General features: G+C 38.7%; 3 protein-coding genes across 10 annotated transcripts in view; 2 read left to right on the top strand and 1 right to left on the bottom strand.

Annotated features, from left to right (window-relative positions):
- Window positions 1–2: 2 nt before the first annotated feature.
- SGCB (sarcoglycan beta) lies at window positions 3–7,334 on the top strand. The gene is made up of 6 exons (XM_038134654.1): window positions 3–92; window positions 1,573–1,782; window positions 2,566–2,751; window positions 2,864–3,055; window positions 3,554–3,685; window positions 4,502–7,334. The coding sequence occupies exons 1-6, from the start codon at window positions 69–71 to the stop codon at window positions 4,703–4,705; spliced, it is 948 nt and encodes a 315-aa protein (XP_037990582.1). The 5' UTR covers window positions 3–68; the 3' UTR covers window positions 4,706–7,334.
- Window positions 7,335–7,487: 153 nt separating this feature from the next.
- Window positions 7,488–23,537, top strand: LRRC66 (leucine rich repeat containing 66). The gene is made up of 4 exons (XM_038134664.1): window positions 7,488–8,302; window positions 10,661–10,830; window positions 11,341–11,671; window positions 13,081–23,537. Exons 1-4 carry the CDS (start codon window positions 7,807–7,809, stop codon window positions 15,813–15,815), a joined length of 3,732 nt encoding a protein of 1,243 aa, XP_037990592.1. The 5' UTR covers window positions 7,488–7,806; the 3' UTR covers window positions 15,816–23,537.
- DCUN1D4 (defective in cullin neddylation 1 domain containing 4) overlaps window positions 19,819–24,183 on the bottom strand; it is a 41,832-nt gene continuing 37,467 nt past the window's right edge. For all 8 annotated transcript variants that reach the window (XM_038134655.1, XM_038134657.1, XM_038134661.1 and 5 more), the window contains one exon: window positions 19,819–24,114. In XM_038134655.1, the coding sequence (XP_037990583.1) occupies window positions 24,059–24,114 (56 nt within the window). In that variant the 3' untranslated portion in view covers window positions 19,819–24,058. The remainder of the gene's footprint in view (window positions 24,115–24,183) is intronic.

Here is a 24,183-nt window from a genome sequence, read left to right as displayed (position 1 = left end):
CGGGGACCCGGCCCGTGCAGCGGCGCCAGGGGGCGCTCGAGGGCCCCGCGCAGCCGCGGCGGGGAAAGATGGCGGCGGCCGCCCCCGAGCAGGTCCGTCCGCGACGGGACACGGGCACGGGGAGGCGGCGGCACCGTCCCCGCCGGGGCCGGGGGGGAGCGGGGCGGCGGGGAGCAGGCGGTCCGGCCGGGGGTGCTGCTCGCGGAGGGGGCGCTCGGGCGGGGGCGCCATTTTCGCCGCGGTGGGCGAGGCTGGTGCGGTGCCGGAGCGCTCCGGCCGGGCAGGGGAGAAGCGGCGCTCGGGCGGCCCTTCCCGCCTGGTGCCCGGCAGTGTTCGGACAGGACGGGCTCGGCCGCGCCGGGGACAGGCGGCCCGAGCCTGCTGTCCGGGCGGGGCGGCGCCGTCAGGCGTGGGTGTGTGACAGACAGAAACACTCTGTGCCCTGGCAGCGCGGCGCCCGGCATTCGAGCGGCGCGGAGACGCCGCCGCCCTGCCGAGGCGCTTGGCACTGCCGAGGGGGCGGCGCGGCCGTGGGTGCCTGCGGGGCCCCGCAGCTCCTCTGGGTTCTGCAGGGTCTCAGGCGGTCCAGAACATCTCCGAGGCAGCGAAGCCTCCACAAACTCGTCCAGGTCAAGCACATTTCTCAACACCATCTCTTAATAGTTCTTCAACAGCAGAAGACAACACGGTGTTGTTACTCGTTACATCGGTGTAGATATGTGCAAATTTACTTAAAGTGCAGTCACTTAAGGTGTAGCTATAGGGCTCATTTCAAGTGAACAAACTTAATTGCATTCAAAAGATCAAACTCCTTCTTTGAAGATGTGAGTCCCTAAATAACAAACAGTTCCATTCAAGGGAAGTGGAACAAAATTTTGCACAGCTACGAAAATAAATTAAGGGTTTATTTTTACTATGGATATATACAAGAGTTTCCTCTATTACTTTGTTACATTGACAGGATATCCATTACAATCTCATAACTTCAGATTATTACACGAAAGCTACTCTGGCCAAGTTCCCCATGCCAGGTTTGAAGCCTCGCAGTGTCTTTCTCAATGCTGCATGCAAGCAACAGGAGTTGAATGCAAACCCTGTGCTTTCAAACTAATTTAAAAACTGTATCCACCACACGCTTTTTGAATAGTCACTGAGAGTCTATCACATATGAGCATGGAGGGAACTAAAATCCTGTGTGTTGGCAGATGACCTGCAGGATTATGTCCTGTATCATCCCTGAGAGGTAAAAACTTGAATAATTTCTTGGTAGCTGGTTTTAGTTTTTTAACTGTAACCATATAATTAATAATTTCTATCTGCCATGATAAAAATGAGGTATAAAGCCATATATTGTCTGAAAGCATCTGGATTTTAAGTTTAGTCATTGTGCTAGCAGAGGTTGCTGTGGTTCTAAGTGTGTATTCTGACAGCTGGGTGCCAGACTTAAATCTAATACTAAATACAATATCCAATATATCCCACTAGTCAATTTACATTTTTTGTGTACATATCTCTGTGCCATTGTAGCTACTTTACATGCCTCTTAAAGCTAACCCATGCCTTGTGTCACAGCAAAGCTCTAACGGCCCGGTGAAGAAGTCTATGCGAGAGAAGGCTGTGGAACGCAGGAATGTTAATAAGGAGCACAACAGCAACTTCAAAGCAGGATACATTCCAATTGATGAAGACCGTCTCCACAAGACAGGGTTACGTGGCAGGAAAGGCAACTTGGCCATATGTGTGATTGTTGTTCTTTTTATTTTGGCCGTCGTCAATCTGATTGTGAGTATAATAGCTATAGTGTAAGCAACATTAGGTCGTATTTCATTTTGACAGTTCAGTAAAAAAAAATGTTTCCAGTATGGCTGAGGACTTACAACATACTGAAGGAGATTCTCATTTCTCTTCTTTCTTTTTAGTTCTTTTGTAGTCCGAGCAAGGTTAGATGGAAGAATGGTGTAAGTTCAGGCATGAGTATTTTGCTAATAATGGTCATCTCATGAGAAGTGTTATTAGTACATATGCATTCAGGATATATGGCATATAAAACATGCTTATATTTTATGTTACAGAGCTGTATGTGAACATTCAGTATTAACAAGCCACTACAATTTAAAGCTTCATTGTTCTAATAATCCCATTTTTATTGTTTGGTCAATGAGAAGTAACAAATTATTTTTCATAATTGCACATCCATCTGGGAGGATGCATTCTTGCAGGTCAACATACTAGATACCCAGCTGAACTGTTCAGGAAATTTGTTTAATTAATTATTACCCTTAAACAGAAAAAAGATATAACTATGGATGTGATTTAATATTTCTTATATATACAAATAATTTCAGTTACTGTTTCAAGTAAGTCTAAAAATAATTTAAAATGCTTTTCATAATTAAATGTTTTATGATGTTTTCAGTAGGAACAAACTAAAGTCAACTCACACTTAAAGCTCACTTAAACACTGGCATTAATAATTGTTCAAATAAAACATCTAGTTAATACAATAATTGTGGTAGGAAGATCTGAACAATCAACATAATCCTTGAAAATGTGTTTCTCTTTCAGATTACCCTGGTTATCTGGGCAGTGATAAGAATTGGTCCCAATGGTTGTGACAGTATGGAATTCCATGAGAGTGGCTTGCTGCGGTTTAAGCAGGTGTCTGACATGGGTGTTATACATCCCTTATACAAAAGCACTGTAGGAGGGAGACGGAACGAAGACTTGGTGATCACTGGGAATAATCAGCCTGTAAGTTAGACCATGAATTGAAAGGGTGTGAGCAACACCAGAGAATCACACTCACATTGCTAATAAATGTTACATTTGAAACATCATTAAGTTCATGCCTTTGTTTCTGAAGATTGTATTTCAGCAAGGAACAACCAAGCTTAGCGTGGAAAAAGACAAGACTTCTATCACCAGCGATATTGGCATGGAATTTGTTGACCCACGAACACAAAATACTTTGTTCAGCACCGACTATGAAACTCATGAGTTTCATCTGCCAAATGGAGTTAAAATCTTGAATGTACAAAAGGCCTCTACAGAGAGGGTATGTTTCTTCGTTTTTGTAAGTAATGAGAGTACAGCCCATTGTTTGTGTAAGAGTAGAGTAGGGTTAGTGGTTTTGTAGGGGGTTGAGTGTGCCTTTGGAAGCACTGAGCAATCCTGTTGCAGGAAAAACACCCACAACTATAAATACATAGGAGGAACAGATTCAGTGAAAACAGAGGGGTAAATTTACATATTCTGTCTTAACAGGAAGCCTGTATTCGGTACAAGTGTTAGCTGTGTATCCCATAAAATTGTCATGAATTGTTACCTTTATACAAAAAATTTATTTTACATACCTTCCAAAATTCAGTAATCCTGTTTTGATTGAACGTGGAAAATAACAAATATGCAGAAGCTAGTGGCAGAGGGGAAATTCAAGTTTCTTTTTAAATTGCACAGCACTACTTTTAAGGTAATTAAAGTTACTCAGACAAGCACAAGTGGCACATTTTCACTAATCCATAATACAGTTTTTTTTTTTTGGTTGTGTTCCTAGATTACCAGCAATGCAACCAGTGATCTAAACATAAAGGTTGATGGTCGTGCCATTGTCCGAGGAAATGAGGGCGTTTTCATCACAGGCAAGACAATTGAGTTTCGAATGGGTGGAAACATGGAACTTAAAGCAGTAAGTACTTCAAATCAAAGCAATTTTTTTAAACAGCTCAGTTTCAAATTTAAGGTGATAGTAAACTGATGTAGCTTTATATATAGTTTCAAACTTTATATAAATTAGTCATGCATAAAAGTCAGTATATTTAGTAGGATTTAAGTAGATGTTTTATTACTTTGCTGTTAAGTAGTGGTTGAGTAGCTTCAGGTAACATTGATATACTACTGGTAAGACACCAAAAACCTACTATGAAGTTCAAGCTAAGCTTTTGGACTCTCTACTGACATGAATACCAAAGGGACTTAATGTCTTCTGGAAGCTTAACCAGGGTTAACAACCTTTCCCAGAAGAGCAGAGCATATAGTTTGGAGCATTACCTTCTGTGCTGCTGTTGTAAGACTCACTAGCATTTCTTTAAGATTTCTAGAGATTAAGATGGCAGTATATATGGAGTGATGGAAAAGAAGGATAAAAATAGAGCTATATGCACTTTCAAGTGTGAATTAATTTCATGTATGAATTCAATTGCCTGTTTCATGTCCATATTTTACATTTACTGCAATTGCTAATAAGAATGTAACATGAAAAATCATACTACTGCTGTCTTTCTCCATATCGATCCAGCACTGGAATAGCAAAGTACATTGCTGACTAGAAATCCAGAGGCATTGCTCTTATTGTCATTAAAAAATTAAATATTTGTATACATACCTTTTTTATTATTGTTGATTTTACAGCCATCCTAGAGATGTTATTTATCCATCAAAAACAATCTGCCTTATTTACATTAGAAGTTGTAATTCTACAATTTTTTTTTCCTCTCCTTAATAGGAAAACAGCATCATCCTGAACGGAACTGTGATGGTCAGCCCGTCCCGACTGCCGAGTTCTTCCCACGGGGAGCAGTTCAATAACGGCAACTGGCTGCGCTTCAAGCTGTGCATGTGTGCGGACGGCACGCTGTTCAAGGTCCAGGTCAGCGGGCACAACATGGGCTGCCAGACCTCGGTCAACCCGTGCGGAGCCACGCACTGAAACAGGCTGCTGCTGGGACAGGCCTCCCTTGTGTTTACATAGATTTGTGTGAAGTAATTGCATGCCTTCCAGGGTTTCTTTTTTTACAGCGGTTTATACTAACATTTCTTACATAGTATTTTTAAGGAAAGGCTGTTACGGTCAGCAATATTAGGTCATCATCCTGTTAGCTGCAGTAGTGGCACTGAATCTGTAAGCTCTCAGTGTACGTGCATACTGAAGTACCTTCTTCAATTGGGATCAGTAGAATATATGTAAAGAACGTGATCTTGGCAACAACTCTGCTGCCTGCAGTTGTCTCCAGAGGAGGTTTTTGTCCTACGTCCAAGACCTTGAAGACTGCTGAGAACACAACTGCAGTCTCAAGTACTTCAACAGGAATGTCAACTTTTTGTTGGAAATAAGATTTTCCTAGGATGGCTGAAGTGGCAGACTTTTCTTTCCTGTTGATACATTGATTTACCCCAAACTTAGGTGGTTTACCAGATGTGTACTAAGAGGGGTAGTGGCAGATTCACTTTAAAATTTTGCATTATTTCTGCCATGTATTCATTCTCACATTGTTAAAAAATTATGCTATCATAATTAATATTTGCAAGGAAATACTGAGTATGGAAATTTAACTTGAATTTTGAAGTAGTCTTGTGGTTATTGAAATGTTGCTTGAACTTCCATTTTATCTGTGCAGTTAATGCATTCTGCAGTTGCCTAATTTGTGTGACGTACTTATAAAACGTGTTATAGTAAAAGTACATTTTTAAAAATCTACTTACAACTTGCTTACTACCCAAAAATAGTGTTTTCCTGGGTGTTCCAACATGAACAGCGTCTGAGTCCATTAATCAATAGGTAATAATCTAAGCATAACTGTTGCAGCAGTGTCTGAGGTCAGATCTCTCCGTCCTCATAAATGTCAGTACTGATGCACTACTGAGAACATCAAAACATCGAATTCTGAAGTTAAACTGCAGGTCTGCAGTAATAAATGTGGCGGTAGAAGATCAGGGTAAATACGTGTGTATCAGAATTTGACAGCAGTTGAACTGTGGTGAACTGGTGCCTATTAGAGCCTTCCAACTGCTTTTGCAGCAGTGAGGTGTTTTCTGCTAAAAATAGACCAGCTATTTATAAGATTCCTTCTTTCCTCACCCCATGTATTTCTTCAGTTAGAAATAGCTTTTTTTTCAGTAGCATCAAGTAACCTTAATACTGGAGGTCTCAAAGTGACTCCGCAACAGCTTTTTGACAAGTTTTTTGATAAGCACACGCTTCTTTACCTAAAAATTGTGCGAGTTTTACACATTAACTTCAGAATTGATTATTTGTTACAGGAAGATAAACTATCTACCCTTGCTTTACAGCGCTCAAAGTACATAGGATTGCATAAAATACAAATCAGCTCCTGCTGTAACAAGAAATTCATATCTAAGGTCCCAGTTTCTGAGTTTACTGGCAGGCAGTAAGCGCTTATGCAGAATGTGTATGGGTGGAAGTGATTTTTGGAGGGGTATTCATCAGTCAGGCATTACAGCACATGGAGGAGGTCAGAGGAGTCGGATTTCCCTCACTGCTCAAAGGCAAAGCCAGGTTTTGATGCTCAGTAGTTGTGGTTTTGGGGCTGGACAGCAGTGGAGCTGTTCTGACAAAATCAGAATAATCAGAATATAATGTAGCAAAAAACACTGAGTTCTCACATTAAAGATTGTGGGGAAGTACTAACATTTTGCATACTTCCTTCATGGACCTCATAGTTTTATCAGAGTTAATAGTTACTAAACACTTTACCACCCATTTTGCTGCTTTACACCCATCTTTGCTGCTAAGTAATGCCTCAGTTAGTATCTGTTAGAGTTAAGAGGAGGAAATGAACTAATGTTTTTAGAATTTTCATTCTCATGCTAATAGAAGTTTGTCACTTTGTTTTTATGTATACAAATGCAAACACATATTAAAAAATATAAAAAGCAGTATCCTCAAGGCTGAAGTACATCTTGAAAATAACAGATACTGCCTTGGTCAAGTAGATTAAACACATATTAAAGCTCTTCTCTGATTAATACTGACATGCCTATATGCTAGTATTGGATTCTTGTAATTATCAAGAGTTCTTTTTAAAATACTGTGTGCAATGTACAGCAGAAAGATTTGTCACAAAGGTACTCTTAAATCATGATCTGCAGAATTGTTTTTGAAGTGTGGATTTTTTTTGTCAAAATGTAGCAAAACCAATCATAAAAATACCAAATGAAATAAATTATCAAATTTGCTAGCCACTATGTATTGTTAATATATTTTATATTTATATTACACAGTTTGAGAAATGTTGGTACCACACATGCCTCTGTTGAGCATTTACTTGTTTATCTTCTAACTGCCTAAGGTACATTTTTCTATGTGTATTTAAAACATTGAGTGGAACACTGCTTATTTCAGTCCCACAGATGCACTTAGGACTCTGCATGTATAAAGTGTATTCTACATGCCTCTGTAAAATGCCATACTGGGTATGCTGAAACAACTTGCATGTGAAGAGCTCTCACCATCTTTAAGTGTGGTGGTTGTTCCAATGGGTGAAAGGCAGTAGAATTTCAAATGCTTGTTTTGAAATAAAACAATAAATTCTAAGATGCAGCTGCAGTTCAGAAGTGTTATTTGTAAGAATATAGTTTTTCATTAAAAATACATTGTTGTGTCATTGATATGACAGCTGGAAGTATAAAAATTGTTCCACACCTGTTTGTCATAGGTTGTGTGTGGTGGACTTTGCTCAGTGTAATTGTGTGCAGTACCTGAAGCAGAGTTCAAAAGTCTCCACTGTTGTTAGATCTCAAGCTCCCAAGAAGTTGTGTTTCTCGACCAAAAGGCTGGAAAAGAAAAAAAAAAGGTTCTAATTGTTTTTTGGGATAGATGGGGGGAGGAGGGAGGTTACCAGTTTATGAATGCTCTTTTTGAAAATAAGACTCCGAAACTGAATGTTCAAGGCAGAATGTTGGTAATGGTGTGGTTATTCAGTGTTGATTTTTTTAATGTCGAACTCTTTATGCTTTCTATCCTTGTTGTGCTGAGTTTAACCATAATTCTACATTTTACATATAGATACTATGGATAACTATCACTTGCATGTCATAGCTGTGGTCCTTTACTTTAATCTTCCTGGATCAGTGGGAGCCAAGTCACAGCGGATCCTTCCTGCTGCACATCGCCGTTCAGAGTGCCGGTGGGATGGGCAGTTCTTACTGAATTGCTCTTTTACCAGAATGTCTACTGTTCCAGAAGATGCATCACAAACAGCAGTAACAGCTGATTTGAGTTACAATAATATTAAAACTTTTGTGTGCTCTGATGGAAGAAATGAAGAGTGGATGCTAAAACACCTGAACCTCAGTAACAACCTGATTTCTGAACTCACCTTAACTACTTGTACAAATTTACCCAATTTAGAAACTCTAGACCTCAGTGGTAATGCCATCCACACCCTCACACTGGAAATGCCTACACCTGCACATGGGTCTAAAAAGTACAGCATTGTTGATCGTCTCCTGCCTGCTTTGAAAGTATTGTCAGTTGAAAGAAATAATCTTAATACAGTTCCAAGAGGTAAGCATTTCAAAAAATCTTTAAGGACTTGATTTCCAAGGGGTAGGTTGGCTTTGGATATAATTCATACATCTTACTGAATCCACAATGTGACTTTCTCATTTTATTATACTTACGGTGAGGGAAAGTTCCACTGGCAAATCCAGAGGCGGAAGTAAATTGGTTGTTTGTTTACTTTGTTGGTTTTTTTTATTACAGTCTTAGCAACTCTACTGCATTAGTAGCAGTCAAATATAACCAGTTCTATCCTTTAAGAGCCCAAGCAGTGTTCTTATTTGTTGCATAGAAAGGGGGACCGACCTCCACATCCCAGTCGTGGACCTTAACGTCAAAAAATTACAGATCATTAATTTCATACTACCCTTCAGAAGGAAGTCAACACTCTTAAATAAAACTTGCTGTAGTTTCAGTATTTCAGAGACAGGAAAATATATTTTGTTCATTGCTAACAATTTTGCTCAGTGCCATTTAATACTCAATCACAGCGACACCTTGGTGTAACAGGAGAGGGCTGTAAGGCTTCGAGGGACTTTGAGAAGGGCTTTGCTGGTCACTGAACTATGCTGGGCAGCTTAGCCTTTATCCAGGGATGAGTCACAGTGACCAAATAGGTTAAATGAAGCAGAAGCTACCAGATGAGCAACGCTGTCCTATACAATATGTTGAATTTATTGGTGTCTGATAATGCCATCAGATTCATTAGAGTTTGACAATACAGGAGGACAAGTGATTACAAACAAAAATGCCGCTTATCCCACAAAGTCACACAAAGGTAATATATTTGCCCCTACACAGGATCATGGAAGTTCCGTTTTTCTCCTTTTATGCTATAAAATAATTCTCTGGCACACAGGAAACCCATTTCATTTAATATTTTGTAGTGTTTGTATAGAAAGGTATCTGAATAGACAGTATAGAAAAGCTTACATTTGAAAATGTATCTATTAAGATTTGATTTGTTTTGATATAGATAAATATGATTTCGTTTGATTTAGATAAATTTGACTGCCCATTATAGGATGCCTCAGAAGGTCAGACAGATCAATCCTCTTCTATAAGAGACTCAGTTTTTTAAGTTCAAATTGCTGTGCATGGTACCACCATACTTCAAGTTATACTTAAGTCCTATATTCATTTAAATACATGTTCAGAACCTTATTCTTGTCCAAAATGCTTCACTAAAATTCTGAGGTTTGAGCTCTGGAAAGAAAACACAATATGCAGTTCTATACCAGGGGTTTCCCACTGAAAAACCCTTCCCCTACCTTCCCCCACCCACCCCAGGAGTAAGGCTGCTGCCTACTGCTGCCATACCAGTGTGTATTTTTGGCACAAACTTAAATTCAGGGAAGTAGCCACAGTACAATTCCTCATGTAGGTACACTGATGAATTTATGAAGTGCCAGAATTTCTGTATGCCTTTCCTATCACCTACCTCTAGTTTTGTACCAGGAATGAATCATTCCCTCTGCTTTTCACAATAAACCCAAAGATCAATTACTCAGCAAACAGAACTGCTGTCTGAGAAAAGAGGTTTCTGGTAAACAAGGTGACACCAAGGGCAAAATTGTTAAGAATCAGTAGCTTCTCAACAATGCTGTATGATCAAAAATCACTTTAGAGTGGCACTGTGGTGCTGAACACTCAGCATCAGTGGGCACGCTGAGTGTTCAAGTGCCTGCCTTCCCACTGACCTTGCAGGCAGGAGCTTCAGGGGCTGCCTTCACAGCACCTCAAAACAATTAGGTGTCTGCAGCAAACAAAAGGGTTCCTTATGCAAGGTGGATGTTATTGTAGCTAGGATACACTGAAGATATACTGTCATGCTTCGTAATTCACAGCCAGATAGGCATAGGCAACAACATGGGTTTGCTTTAATTTTGTTTTACATCCTATGAATACAGTTCAATAATTCCACATATTAAAAACTCCCATGAAACTGCACATGGATAGGAGATACTGTATCACCTTTTGCATCTACTTGCAATTAACATATTTGGATCTTGTTAACTCAATATATTCCACCCTTTTCACACTCCTTTCCTTTCTCCAGTTCTCCAGAAATGCTTGCTCAAAGTACAGAGATCAAAGTCAGAATAATTTTGATAGCACAAAGAAATGCTAGTGCTTTTATGAAAGTGTCAATTTTTAAGACACTCATTGACTGTGAATGTTTTAATGTGCCAGCTGTTTAGAGTGGGACAACTCTGACTAGGCAAGGCATAACACAAAGGCTGCAGCCACTCATTGCAACAGTGAGGAATGGAAGGAATTTTGTTCCAAAGAATTTTATAAAGACATTTGATGCAATTGAGAAAACAAGAATATGAAATGTAAAATAGGGTTTTTTCTTCCTAGGGCTAGGCCTTCTGCAGTCTTTACAAACTGTCCATATGTCATCCAATGCCATACAACAGATTGACCCAAAGGATTTTCAAAACTGTTCACAGCTGAAGGACATTGACCTGCGAAACAACAAGATAACTAAAATTCATCCAGATGCCTTCAGAGACCTCAACAAATTACAGGTTGTAGAGCAAGTTGTTTCAATATTTTATGGTAATCATTAAAGATACTATTTAGCAGCTATTCAGCATGATTATATGGTTCTGATTATAATACTAGTGTAGAATTAAAAAAACTAGAGAAAATGGTGAAAATAATATTTTATATATTTACTTTTGATATGTATGAAAACACACACGCTGAAATGTAATAGATATAACCATAAATTCACAATTTCTCTATGCCACAAACCAATCCATAACAATACACATCCCTTTCTACCCCCATCCCTTCCATGGCAAGAGCTGTGCAGCTCCCTATTCACACAGAGGTAAGTCTACAATGGGAGAATTCTAAACACCCCCATTTAAACTTTTCATCTACATTGAAAAGCTTAGAACAACATCATTGAAATCCTAAGCAGATTCACAGACCTACAGAAGAGCTTGTACACTGAAACACTGTTGTAAGATGTTGCAATAAGAATTCCACTGTAAGCCTTATCAAATTAATTCTGCATTATTTCCAAATAGGTCGTGGATCTCCGTGAAAATGCTCTGACAATCCCTCTACCACAGATACTAGTCAGTTTGAACTTTTTTCAACTTGAAGTGTATTTGTCAAAGAATGCCTGGATATTTAACTGCAGGCTAAATGCTTTTAGACAGTTCTTTCATTTTGTCTTTGACTCCACAAGGCAGAAATGGAGCCTTTCATACAATAAGTCTGCCAACAACTCCCAGAAACCTCTGCTGTATCTTTCAAGTTTCCATTTAAACTGCAGGGACAATGTTGTGCTCAAAAGGGCCACAGTCCCAACAGGGAACACATCAGTGCTGACCTGTAACTTGGACAACATAAGGGGTATGTAAATCAAGCACTCCATTCAAATGCTACTGAAATCCAAATGAATGCAGAATGATCAAATAAATCTGGTTTTAAGTCTTTTTCTAAAGACACTGTTTTAAAGTAACTGAATAACAATTTAATATGCAAAAATATTTCATTAGAAAGTAGTATTCTGCTTAGAATATTTGAAAGTTAGGTTTCCTGAGTCTTCATTTCCTTCCTTACATTAGAGGAGGAAGTGATGGTAAATTCCATACAATTAAGTTTCAGTAAGTAATGCATTGCAAATGTATTGGTTCATTTTGGACTGAAACAAAGGACCAAATAGCAGGTTGGCACTTCTGAGGCATGTAGAAAATCAAGAAGGATGCAATAGTTTTCAGTATTCAGTTACAGCAAAAGGAATTGAAGGTTTATTTGCAGGGAAAAAGATTTCTAGCTCTTCTAAAGAAGTACAGCCACTGTAGCACACACTTCACTTACATTCAAAATTAATAGAGAACATTGAGGGTATAAGCAACAAAACCTAGAGAGCCAAGACTAACTATGCAGATGGAAAACTAAGACCAAACTCAGAGCAGAAGGTGTATTTGTCATGTGCCATAAGGCAAAATGGTTTCGCTCTAATGGACTAATAGCACTTGGAGGTGGTAAGGCTTTCCCCTGGGAATACTTCATCCCCAAATGAAAATATGCAGAACTTACCAGAAATGCCACCTGCTCTGTCTGTTTACAAGAAAAGTCACAGAAACCTGGATTAAATCAACACACTGGATTGCAGCAAAACTCAGCTGGGAACGAAAGCTGATCCAAAGACAAAGCCAAAAATGCAGCCTCGAAACAAACTGCTAAAAGCCAACAACCAGCCATGGCCCACACTTGTTCAAGTTTGGAACAATTGCTCAGTCTGTACAAACACCCTTGATTTACAGACTTTTTTGCTGCAGTCAGATCAGGAACTACAGGAAAATCACAGTGGTTGAAACACTGGCAATTAAGAGGTGATGTTTTATCCCACAGCTGCACACAGTGACCATGGCCAGGCAGCAGAGCAGCTGGCTGTAGATGTTTCTTCCACAAGGAAGATCAGCAGGTGTTTCTAGTATAACTGTGAACTTGCTTAGATGATTTCAGTGACCTCCATCCTCACATTACCATTCTTCCTGTAAAGTCTGCTATTAAGACCCCACATGTACTGTGTTTTTAGATGGGAGGCAGTGGGGACAGGCCCATAATATGGTTTAACAGACTTTGTACCGTGTAAAATTACTCAGGATGGATAAAAGGAAAATGGGGTTTGTATTAAACTGGTAAAATTATGAGAGATAGTCCAGAGTATATTCTTTAAAACATCACTGGACCCTGTAAACCCAAGTATACTGTGCTTTTAACAAAGATTGAGTTTGTATTTTCTTTCATTTCAGGCAATGGAGTCTCTTGGTGGACACCTAAGGGCAGAATTTCAAAAAATCACAGTCTTCCTCATATGACACTGGATAAAATGAATAATTTAGTGATATACAATGCTGATAAAACCGCTGAAGGATTATATTTGTGTCTTTTTAATACAACAAAAGAGAAATATCTCATTTACAATATAGAGGTGAAAGAAGGAGTCTCAGCATTTTTGGCTAGAAAAGCCAGGGACACTAACACTGTTTTTAGACAGAACGAAACAGAGCCAAACTTTGCACTGGCTGTCACTCTCTCTGTGCTCATTACATTTGTTTGTGCTTTTTGTCTGGGTGCTTTTGCTAGACCCTACCTGGAGAGCCTGTGGAGACTCATGCGCAGGAACAAAAATTCAGGTTCAGAACACACCTATTCTAATCAAGCTTTTTCAGATGAAACCTTGAGCAGAGAGTCTTCTGCAAGCAAGCCAACAAATATGCAACGTAATACGTTCATTTGCGATAAGAATTCTATAAGAAACACACAGATTTTTCCTGCAGAAGCTTCTACTGTGTATGAAAATGTTACTGGCAGTGGTGTACATTCACCAAATCCCAAAGCAGAGTACCAGAAACAAAGAAATACTGAGATCAACATGAAGAAAATACCAGTGTTTTCAAAAGTCCAAACTAGTATTGACAATAATGAAAGCAGGAATGTTTATGATACTGGGCTATTTTTCGTAAGGACGGATTACCAGAACAGAAACAAAATAACACCAAACAGCAAAGTAAGAAACAACTCTGATGTGCTGCAGTCTGAGATCACAAAAGCTACACCAGATTCTCCAGAAAGAAAAGGTGTTCTTTCACATAATAAACCTAGGCACACTAGAAAATTTATGCAGGGAAGGCAAAGCTGTGAAGAACAACTTTATCTAAATGGCAACAAAAATATACCTAGTGACGTTGGAGATTTTATTTCACCCAGTAGCTTCAGAAGAAATGCAGATATTGAGAATTTAGGCATCTATGAAACAATAGACAACTTTCCCAAGACAGAGCATGACTGTAAAAGGATACATTCAGAAGAAAAAGATGCTTCAGCTGATATATTTGGTGACAGTTCTTCAGCTGAAGGGACTCCATTCACAATGAGTGACTGCAGCTCTTTAGCAGACTTTGAAGTGGAACAACCTGGTGTTAGCAACAACCTGCCAGTCTGTCAGTCACCACTAGATGAAGCCAACACAGACAGTGGGACTGAGAAGTTCGTAACACCACCAGAGTCTCCAAACATTACTGCTGAACTTCAGCAGACTGGGAAAAATGAAGATGAGAAGAGTGCCTATTTTGAAACCACTATTAATTATGGATCAGATACCACCATGCAGGAAAGAGCATCCCCTTACACTGATAAAAGCAGTAGCCACATAAGTGTGTCAGATCCAGATACAATTAGTTCTTCAAGTCAAGAAATTCCCGTTACATTTGATTATTTTACTAATGCAGAGTCAGCAGTAGAAAACTCTATTTCTGATTCTCTCCACAGTCAAAGTACAGATTTTGATAACATGGTACTTAAGTTAAACCCTTTTCCCACATATGACACAGAGAAAACTTCTCAAGAGGATGAACTGCAGCTTTCTCTTCTTCCCACAGAACCACAGCATTCCTTCACCTTCAGTCACACAGAACAAAAAGAAAGCACAGATGAGCACATAGCCAGGAACTCCCCTGAAAAGAATCATGGTGAAGCAGACATTAATGCAGAGTCAACAGTAGAAAACTCTATTTCTGATTCTCTCCACAGTCAAAGTACAGATTTTGATAACATGGTATTTAGGTTAAAACCTTTTCCCACGTATGACACAGAGAAAACTTCTCAAGAGGATGAACTGCAGCTTTCTCTGTTTCCCACAGAACCACAGCATTCCTTCACCTTCAGTCACACAGAACAAAAAGAAAATGCGCCAGCAGGAAGTACAGATGAGCACATAGCCAGGAACTCCCCTGAAAAGAATCATGGTGAAGCAGACATTACATTACAAAGAAACACAAGTACATCTGAGGACAATGGCTTTATTTTTGCTCCCATTGATACTGGTTTGAATGAAGTTGTAAAAAAAACATCAGTGCTGCATTCCAGCCAAGAATCATCTCTTCAACTGCTGCCTGAGCACACAGCTGAAAAAGATTTCATGTTTGTTACCCAGCAAGATGACTTGCTACCACAGGAGAAGCAGGCTTCTGCAGATGAAATGCAAGGAGGTTCTGATGAGAAAAATTCTGATGGATTCACAGAATTACAGGATACCAGCAATTGCAGTCTGCCTGAAGTAACACAGTCCTGTAGTCCTACAGCAGTTCTGCTGCATCTTCATAGTTCTGGGAAAACACAGTCAGAATTCACAACAGATGATCCCTTCCAACTGGATCAGAGTGATGAGGATGCATATTCCTTCTCAATCCCACAAGGTTTCTTCAATGAAAGCACACCATACAGTTCACGTTCCGTCCCACAAAAGCCTACAGGAAATACAATCCCTGAAAGCACTGATTCCAGCAAGATGAAGGATCACACTACTTTGACAGAACTGGAGAACCACTCTGCAACAACTGTAGAACAACTGCAAAATTCCAGTGAAAATCTCAGCCAAAAAAGTCGGATGAATTTGGGACAGGACCAGTTTTTTGTTAAGAAGAAAAGAGCATTTGATGGATTTGCTAATATTTTGCAAAGTAGGAGAACAAACTTCAATAGTTGAAACACAAAATGGTAATACTAAACTCCCACAGTGTATATGTCATTACAGCAGGTGCAAACATTATTTTGTTTTAAGGTGAAATTACTTTTGTTTAGAAGGGTACTCATAAAAAACCCAATAACAGACTTTATAAAAAGCTACTCCAGAATATTAATAAAGCTCTTGCTGAATTATATTTACTTTCTCATTACTGGTACTTGATACTAACATATAATTTCCCTTGGAATTTGCTTCAGCTACTCAGTTTTGTCTTTTTGTCTAAAATAAATGCAATATGGAAATTTACATTATTACTGTGTTTTCTTATGGGACTCAACCTATACAGTGAAATAGTACATACTACCATCTTCTGCTTTTTGAGCCAGATTTGTGGATTATCTCTGAATTCCTAGTGTAGCTAAGATAAGTAAAGTCCAAGCAGTATTCAATTACATTTCAAAAATTACTTTTTAACTTGGCAAAAGAGAGAAAACCACCTTTCTCAAAGACACAGAATAGAATTCAATTCTGCAGAAACATTAGTTATAGAAATGTAGCTATAATGGGACATCACCTGAAGTTTGCAGATGTGGTGACACAGGCAGGGTAATTTTAAAAGAGACAAAGGATCCTGTATCCACTTGAGAATTTTACTTAAGAGGGGAAAATCAAGAGCAGTTCAAAACTGCTATTTTAGAACATCAGTAGCCAAAAGATAGCAATTGTAAGGTAAAATTATCTCTGAATATAGCCCGAGGCCCTTTCAAGAGACTCAGTACCACTGATGCAGTCCTTGAAGGGAAATGTCATCATGAAAGGGAGCAGACCTAGTTCTGGGAAAATGCAGGATGCTGGGTACAGCTCTGGGAAAACCCTTTCACAAACACAATTAACTCCTAAAAACTCCAAAGAGAAGGAACACATTCGAATTCCATCACAAGAGGGGCAAGTCCAATGGCACACTACATCACTGAAAATACCTTTAAAGAAAAAACTAAGAACCAAGCCCACTGCCAGTTTCAGTAAAGCTCATTATCCACCCAAGTTCTTTGTGGCCAAAACAACTTTAAAAATGCAATGTCTGAAAAAAGAACTGACTCACTCTTTTAGGTATCTATGGGACTTCAAACATCATTAACAACTCTCCAAGGCCTGTCACCTTTTGCTTGTTGCAGTTACTAACATGTTAAGAAATCTAACTATACAAGCAAGGCAACTTTGTGATTCATGGGGAAAAAACCACTCTCGAGTGCTCTACTGGTATCTCATACACTGAAAATATTTTGCCATTTGCTTGTGCAACAGTCCAATAGGATTTCAAAATACATACTGGAAAATTATTTTCTCATCTTTTTTTTCTGACCACGAGAATGCTGCAGTGGTGAGGCAGACAGTACACTACTTGTGAGAAGCTGCAGGATTTCTAAGATTCCCTTTATGCCATAAAGTTGTGGAAAAGTTTCTGTTCTTGTCAGACAAAGTAAATTCACTCCTTTACAGTGGGATTTTAACATGTGGCTAAGTATTCATTCTACTGCCAAAATATTATGTTTCATCTCAAACTTATCTTCATATGGCTGCCTAATCTTGCCACTGTCCTTTGCTACTAACCTCTCCGTTCTTACTATCGTGGCTTCATTCAAATTCAAACACTCAGCTGCTTCTCCTTCATATTAGTTCATTAGCAACTGCTCTTTAATACAAAAAGAGCAGTTAAATATAAATACTTTGTATTTTCTGTGACTTCCACACAGTACTCGTCATACTCTGCTCCTCCCTACACCCACCCCATGTTAGCATGCCCTTCTCTATACACTTAGTCCCACACACTCACCCCAAGACTGTATCCTCACATTTCTTAACATTTCATCCACTGTATCTTGTTCACACTGATAACTGTTTGGGTTATTTGACCACTGAGAATTTTCTAGGACACCTAGAAAATCCTGTACTAGTAGGATGCCCACTGCTGTTACTATCCCAGTTGACTGTGGGTAATCACACCAAATCACAGAATAAGCTCGATAAAAAAGGTGCCCAAGTGTACGCTGTAGGAATTTGTAAATGAAGCCTGAGCAATCAGCCAAGAGGATGCTGGCAATAGTCTGGACACATCCTTCTCACAGGGCAATGGCTTGCCAAGCTCCACAACTGACAGCACACAGAATCCCTCATACAGTGAATCAGGACAGGACAAAATGCAGGAGTTTTAAAAGCAGATCAAGAACTTCAAATATAGTAATCAGGATGAAACAAAACTCCCATTTTCAAACACACAATAGTTTGATAATTGTCAAGTTATTTGCTGTGGGTAAAAAGCATTTCAATCTTTCCTGAATATGCTGAAAATTGAGCTGGAAAATAACCCTTAAATATAAGAAGACATGCACATTTAACCTACACATAAACAACTAAAGAAACCTTTTTGGAGAGTAAATTCTTCATAGTAGAGAAGACTATGTCTCACCCTCTCTGATAAATACAGGTAAGCAACAGCCTACATTCTGAGAATTGGCAAAGCCAATCCCAGCCTTCATTAGAAACATAAAACACAATGAAAAACTTCTTCAGGATAGGTTCCTGCATTACAATATTCTAATTACAATGTAAATACATCCACTTCAAGTAATATTTTAGGTCAAGGTTGGAAGCAATATCTGGAGGTCACCTAATCCAATGATCCTGATCAAGCAAGGCCACCTAGAGCCAGTTGCTCAGGATCACTTTCAGATGGCTTTTGAGTATCTCTGAGGACAGACTCAGTAACAGTGCATGGTGACCCTCACAGGAAAAGAGAGCAGTTCCTGATGTTCAGATGGAGCCTCCAATATTTCAGTTAATGCCCACTGCCTCTGTCCTGTCACTGGGCACTGGCTGAAGCATCTTTGTCTTCTTCACACCCTCCCTTCAGATATTGGAATACTTTAGTAAAGACTTCCCACAGCACCTTCTCTTCTCCAGGCTAAACAGCTGTAAGCCTTTCCTCATGGTAGAGAAGATCCCATCCCTTCATTTCCTTCTTCATTTATCTTCATGGCCCTTTACTGGACCCTCTTCAGAACATCACAGTGTCTCTGGTGCTGGGAAGCCCAGAACTAGACACAATACTCAGGTGTGGCCTCATCAGGGCTGTGCAGAAGGGAATAGTCATCCCTCAGCCTGCTGGCAGTACTTTGTCAGAATCAGGCAGGAACCACTCACCTTCTTCACAGCAAGGACTTGTCGCTGGCTCGTCTCCGACTCGGTGTCCACCAGGACCCCCAGGCCCTTTTCTGCCAAGCTGCTTTCCAGCTGGGTGGCCCTCAGCAGATACTGGTGCAGGGGGCTGTTCCTCCCTGGCTGCAGGACTTTGCACTTCTGCTGGATAAACTCATGTAGTTCCTGTCAGGCCATTTGTCAAGCACGCCGAGATCCTTCTGGAAGGCAGTATGATCCTCTGGCTTACCATCCTTTACTTCCAGCTCTGTCATATCAGCAAACTTGCTGAGGAGACCCTGTGCCCCATCACCCAGGTCAGTAATGAAGCTGTTGAACAGACTGGACCCAGCTCTGACCCTGGGGGTACAGCACTAGTTAGTGGTCTCCAGTTAGACTTCACTCTGCAGACCACCACTCTCTGGGCCCTACAATTTTCAGTTTTCACCCATCTGCTCACTCAGTTTATGCATCAACAGCTTTCCTACGAGGACCTTGTGGGTCAAAAGGCTGGACCAAGATGAGTGGATAACAATTATGCTTCTGTAAAATTTTGTCTTGAGACATTTCTGCTCAAATTCACTTATTGTTGAAAACTTTTGTATTACAGTACTGTTATATACCAACACACTCCATTTGAACCATAACCTTTTTGAAACATGTACCTGTTCCCAATAGCTTAAAATACTGATTTGCTCCACTATTAGAAACCAAGGGGACAAGATCCTACACACAAATTCCCTGCTAATACTTGATAAAGGCTGCCTGCTGATGTATGTTCAGATATGAGAATTTATGAAGTGTGATTCACAGAAAAATCTGAAGTCAGTTTCTGAAACCAACACAAATACTGTTTATTTGTGGGATGCCATTTTACAACACCAAGAAAAGACCTAAAAAAATCAACTGGATTAACTCATATTAGGTGGCATAATAGTATTTTCATCATATTGTGAGTCACAGGAGTTTAGCACATCTTATTTATGTAATATGCAAGTAACTAAGGCGTAAAGCATTCACAGTTACAGGTTAACTGCTGCTCCTGCCACAGCAGCATCAGAAGGTGCTATTTGGACACATGTACACATGCACACACACAGTGGGGGAGTGGGTGAGGATTTAAAAAATAAAAGCAAACAAACAAAAAAATTAAGCTGAATTTTGGTCTCAAGTACAGAAAACAAACCACTCCGTTTGTGGATGGACTCTATATATTTTTACAACAATACAAAAAGACAAAATGTAAGGCCTAGAAAGAGGTATGTTAGCAGCTATAAATAAAACAAGGGCACAAGCTAACCTTTAAAGCTGCCTATATAAATTCCAAGAGTATCAAACAATTTGTTAGACTTGTGACTAAGGGTCAACAGAAATCTGGGAAAACCTTAACACAACCAAAGTGCATTTCTTGCCCTTCAAAATAGTAACTTGGGAACATTAATGAAGTAGCAATAAGCTGTGACTAATTTTGACTGAGTGAGAATATTTTTGATGAAATAAAACACATGTTTGTGTAAAATGGGAGAAGCTTCCACAGAATTAGAAATAGCTACACCCAAGATAACCCAAGTAGTTATTGTAGTTTAAAAACAACCTTAAAGAGGTTTTAACTGAAAACTAAAGTACATAAATATTTTCAGTAATTTCTATGTTCTTCAGCTTGCTTTCCTAGGAAAACATAGAAAGTGAAGAAATAACAGTAGTAGAGAATTATATTAATAATTTAAATACTTAGTATCACTTTGCTTTAGAAGGGAATTTAATTCATGGACTGTTTTGGTTACCAATATTAATAGAATCATTTAGGTTGAAAAGATTCTTTAGACTATTGAGTGCAAAGAGCTCCAGTTTGTCATCTATCAAAGAACATCAACTGCTATTGTCTCTGGACACTGTTTTCCTTTCACTAACTGTCTTTCCAATTTACACCTCCCAAATACCAAAAGTGAACTGTAGACTGATCATCAAGTTTCTGCTAAAAGTTCAATAACAGTACACCAGTAACATTAGCACAAGACCCATATTTTTCAGGAATGACCTCTCAGTGTCTTGTCCCAGAAAACAGCATGTTTTGTACATTACTTTTCATAAGGGTTGGGATGGGAGCCCACAATCAAACAACAACAACAAAATCTACATCAGCTATTTGATGGCACAATAAACAAAAAAAGCAAATGCCACACTTGTACTAAATACAAGATTAACTGAGTATGTTAGTTAAGTTCCACAACTATTAAAAGTTTCTCCAATATACAGAAGTAGGCAATGTTAGGATGATCTGCTTATCAGCATATTTAGCAAAGCCAACAGGATGGATAGCACAGGGGAGCTCATCAAACCACACAGGTCCATTTTAGTCCATTTGTTCACTATAAATGTCAGTAAAGCTGTCTCTACTAGCTTTAATTGAATCTGTGGTTCATTTTATGAAGATGCATGTTTATAAACCTGCTGATGGCTACAGATTCATACTGTTTCAAATGGAAGAAAAAATTGCAGCATCTGATTTATTTCCAAACACATTCTTCCTTTCCATCACTCCCAATTACTTTTATCCAAATTAAAAACCCAAGTTTGTTTGCTTACACAGCTCAAGTACTTTCTGAGGTTCTTTCTCCATTTCTTTGCTTTTAAGTAAATTTTTTGTTCTAATAAACATTTGCAAAACTGCCAACACCGTCAATCCTGTTGTATGAAAGCTATACCTGTAACAGTAATAGATTAAAAGTGTCTTTGGCTCTTGCTTCCATTACTGGAAGTTCAGTTATTTGTGACATACAAAACCTTTTATACAAACTTGTATTTGTTGCAGGATTCACACCAATTTGTGCTGAACAGTTTCCTAGAGTCAACAGCTAGCTTAATGTTTTAAGAACAATTACACCTATTTCACTTAAAATCTTGGCAATCACAATTTGGCCTAATGTTAAAAGTTATATTGCTCCTAAGTTTATTCTTTGAAGAACTAAACCAGCAGCTCCACTGGTATTTCATTACAGTAATACTATTGTAATATACACATTTACATCAGAAGTCTTAATAAAAGGTCTTTTCTCAAGAGGCTTATTGTAAACATTAAATACCACACTCCACTCAATTTCGTGTGCAAACTGGCATCAAACATGGAATTAAGGTTATGTACATTAGTACATGAGAAAGCACTGACTGTGTATGTTTTACCACTACTAACTTTAAAAAGCACTATTTAGTATTACAGAAATCCAAATGTAGCTATTTCACAGGAAAGGCAGTATTTTCTTCTTAGCATCATGAAATTCTAGGGTTTGTATATGCATGTATATTGTATATTTACGTATATACAAATATACACAAACAGACACACAGTTTTTGTCTTTGGCAGCTGAGCTTGAAAAACAAAGAAAGAACAACAAACAGATCTGAATACAACTGACCACCATGACAATTACAATCTCCTGGCCCAGGGCAGCAAACTAATGTGCTTTCGCTAAACTAGACTAAATCCTGAAAGGAGTCAAGTCAATGGCAGTTGTTCCTCACTTGATGGCAAGGACAGAACCTTCAACACAGAAGAGAATTTCACTTTCAACTTAAAATGCTTTCCTCGTGTTCCCCTGGATGGCATTCTAGGGAAATAACCACACTGCCAACACCTTGTAAAATATTTCTACAGAAAATTAATGTTACTTGCTGTTCCAAAACACCCACTGGCCCTTTGTTGTTAAATGCTCCATGAATCAATAACATTTTAATAAATCCTTAGGGATAAAAGTTTAATAGCACCTGATACTTTAAGAACCTATTTATAAATATCAACACTAACATCAATAAAGAAGGGTAAGGCAAAGACAACATGACAAAATTACAGAACTTAACCATTATTCCATTCACTCATTTTTTCCCAAAATATTCACTAGAACCATCCCATACAGATAAAGAGATGAGTGAAACAGGCAGTGGTCCCTACTAAAAAGTACTGTCACTTAATGCTGGTGTCTTACATGTCCATTGCCTGCAATGGACATTCTGACAGGAAACTTTAATCCCCAACAGGAAAGAAAAAGCAATATTTTGACTATTCAACATCGTATTTTTTCTGATATCATATTTTTAAGTACTTAGAAACACAAAGCTGGAGGCCCTTGGAAAGACTAGTGTTACAAACAAAATAATCCCCAAAACCTTTATTGTGTCTGTGCTAGGGGTGAGCATACTTCATTCCCCAAACCACTTACTGAAAGCTAGAACTTTCAATGTCATTGGGTCACTAAATCACAACACAGACCAAACACTCTTGGTACACCAAAAATTAAACAGAGTATGTGCCAAAGGCAATTTACAAAAGTCTAAAACCCATTTTTAAAAGGTACTTTAATTTGTTCTTTTGTACCTGTAACGACTACTGCAGTTTTAACATTAAAAAGTCAGTACTTTTTTCTTCAAATGGAAATCATCTGTGGCATGTACAACTATTACAGTGTTTCAATATTTATATGTATATATATTTTTAAGACACCAATGTTTCATTCCTATAAAGCATTAGGTCAGGTTTGGCAAATTCTGGTGAAGGAAATCACAGCATGTCTTCTCAGAAATTGGCATCTCAAAGAGTAACATTGAAATCGTAAATAGTTCTTCACATAACTATGTCCAGAAAGACTGAAATGCTACATTTGAGACCAAAAGAAAAACAAAATAACTATAGTTTCAACAGACATGTAAGTGATGATTAGAAATATGCCACAAAATTGTTTTTACAATACATTTCTGCAGAAATAATTCCTAGGTGAAGCCTTTTTTTATACACATATACAAAATTTAGACAGCAATATACACATAATCACAGTGAAGACTCTGGCAAGTTCACCAATTTGTAGTGTAAATACAAAATGCAAAGCAGCCTTCAAAGAGAACAATGCTAAACAGCAAGCATAGCTAGCTTGTTAAATAGCAAACATCAAAAGTTCCTTGCCAAAGGGATGCAGTGCAAGAAAAGCAGCATGCACTTTGATACAAATAGCAGTTTATGGCTAATGGTTGACATAACTGTGGTAACAGTGACTCTTGAGTGGCTGTGCATAGTTAAACTCCTATGTCATCTGTTTTCCTTTATACCATTCCACAAACTCATCCAACAACACTGGCCCTGCGGAGAGATTAAAGAACTGTATTTTACAAAATTTTGTAATAGAACACTGATTGATTAAGCTCAGAG

This window comes from Motacilla alba, chromosome 4 (assembly GCF_015832195.1).
Source record: "Motacilla alba alba isolate MOTALB_02 chromosome 4, Motacilla_alba_V1.0_pri, whole genome shotgun sequence".
NCBI lineage: Eukaryota > Metazoa > Chordata > Aves > Passeriformes > Motacillidae > Motacilla > Motacilla alba.
Note: the sequence above shows the minus strand (reverse complement) of the source record. Positions and strands in the feature narration are given on the sequence as shown.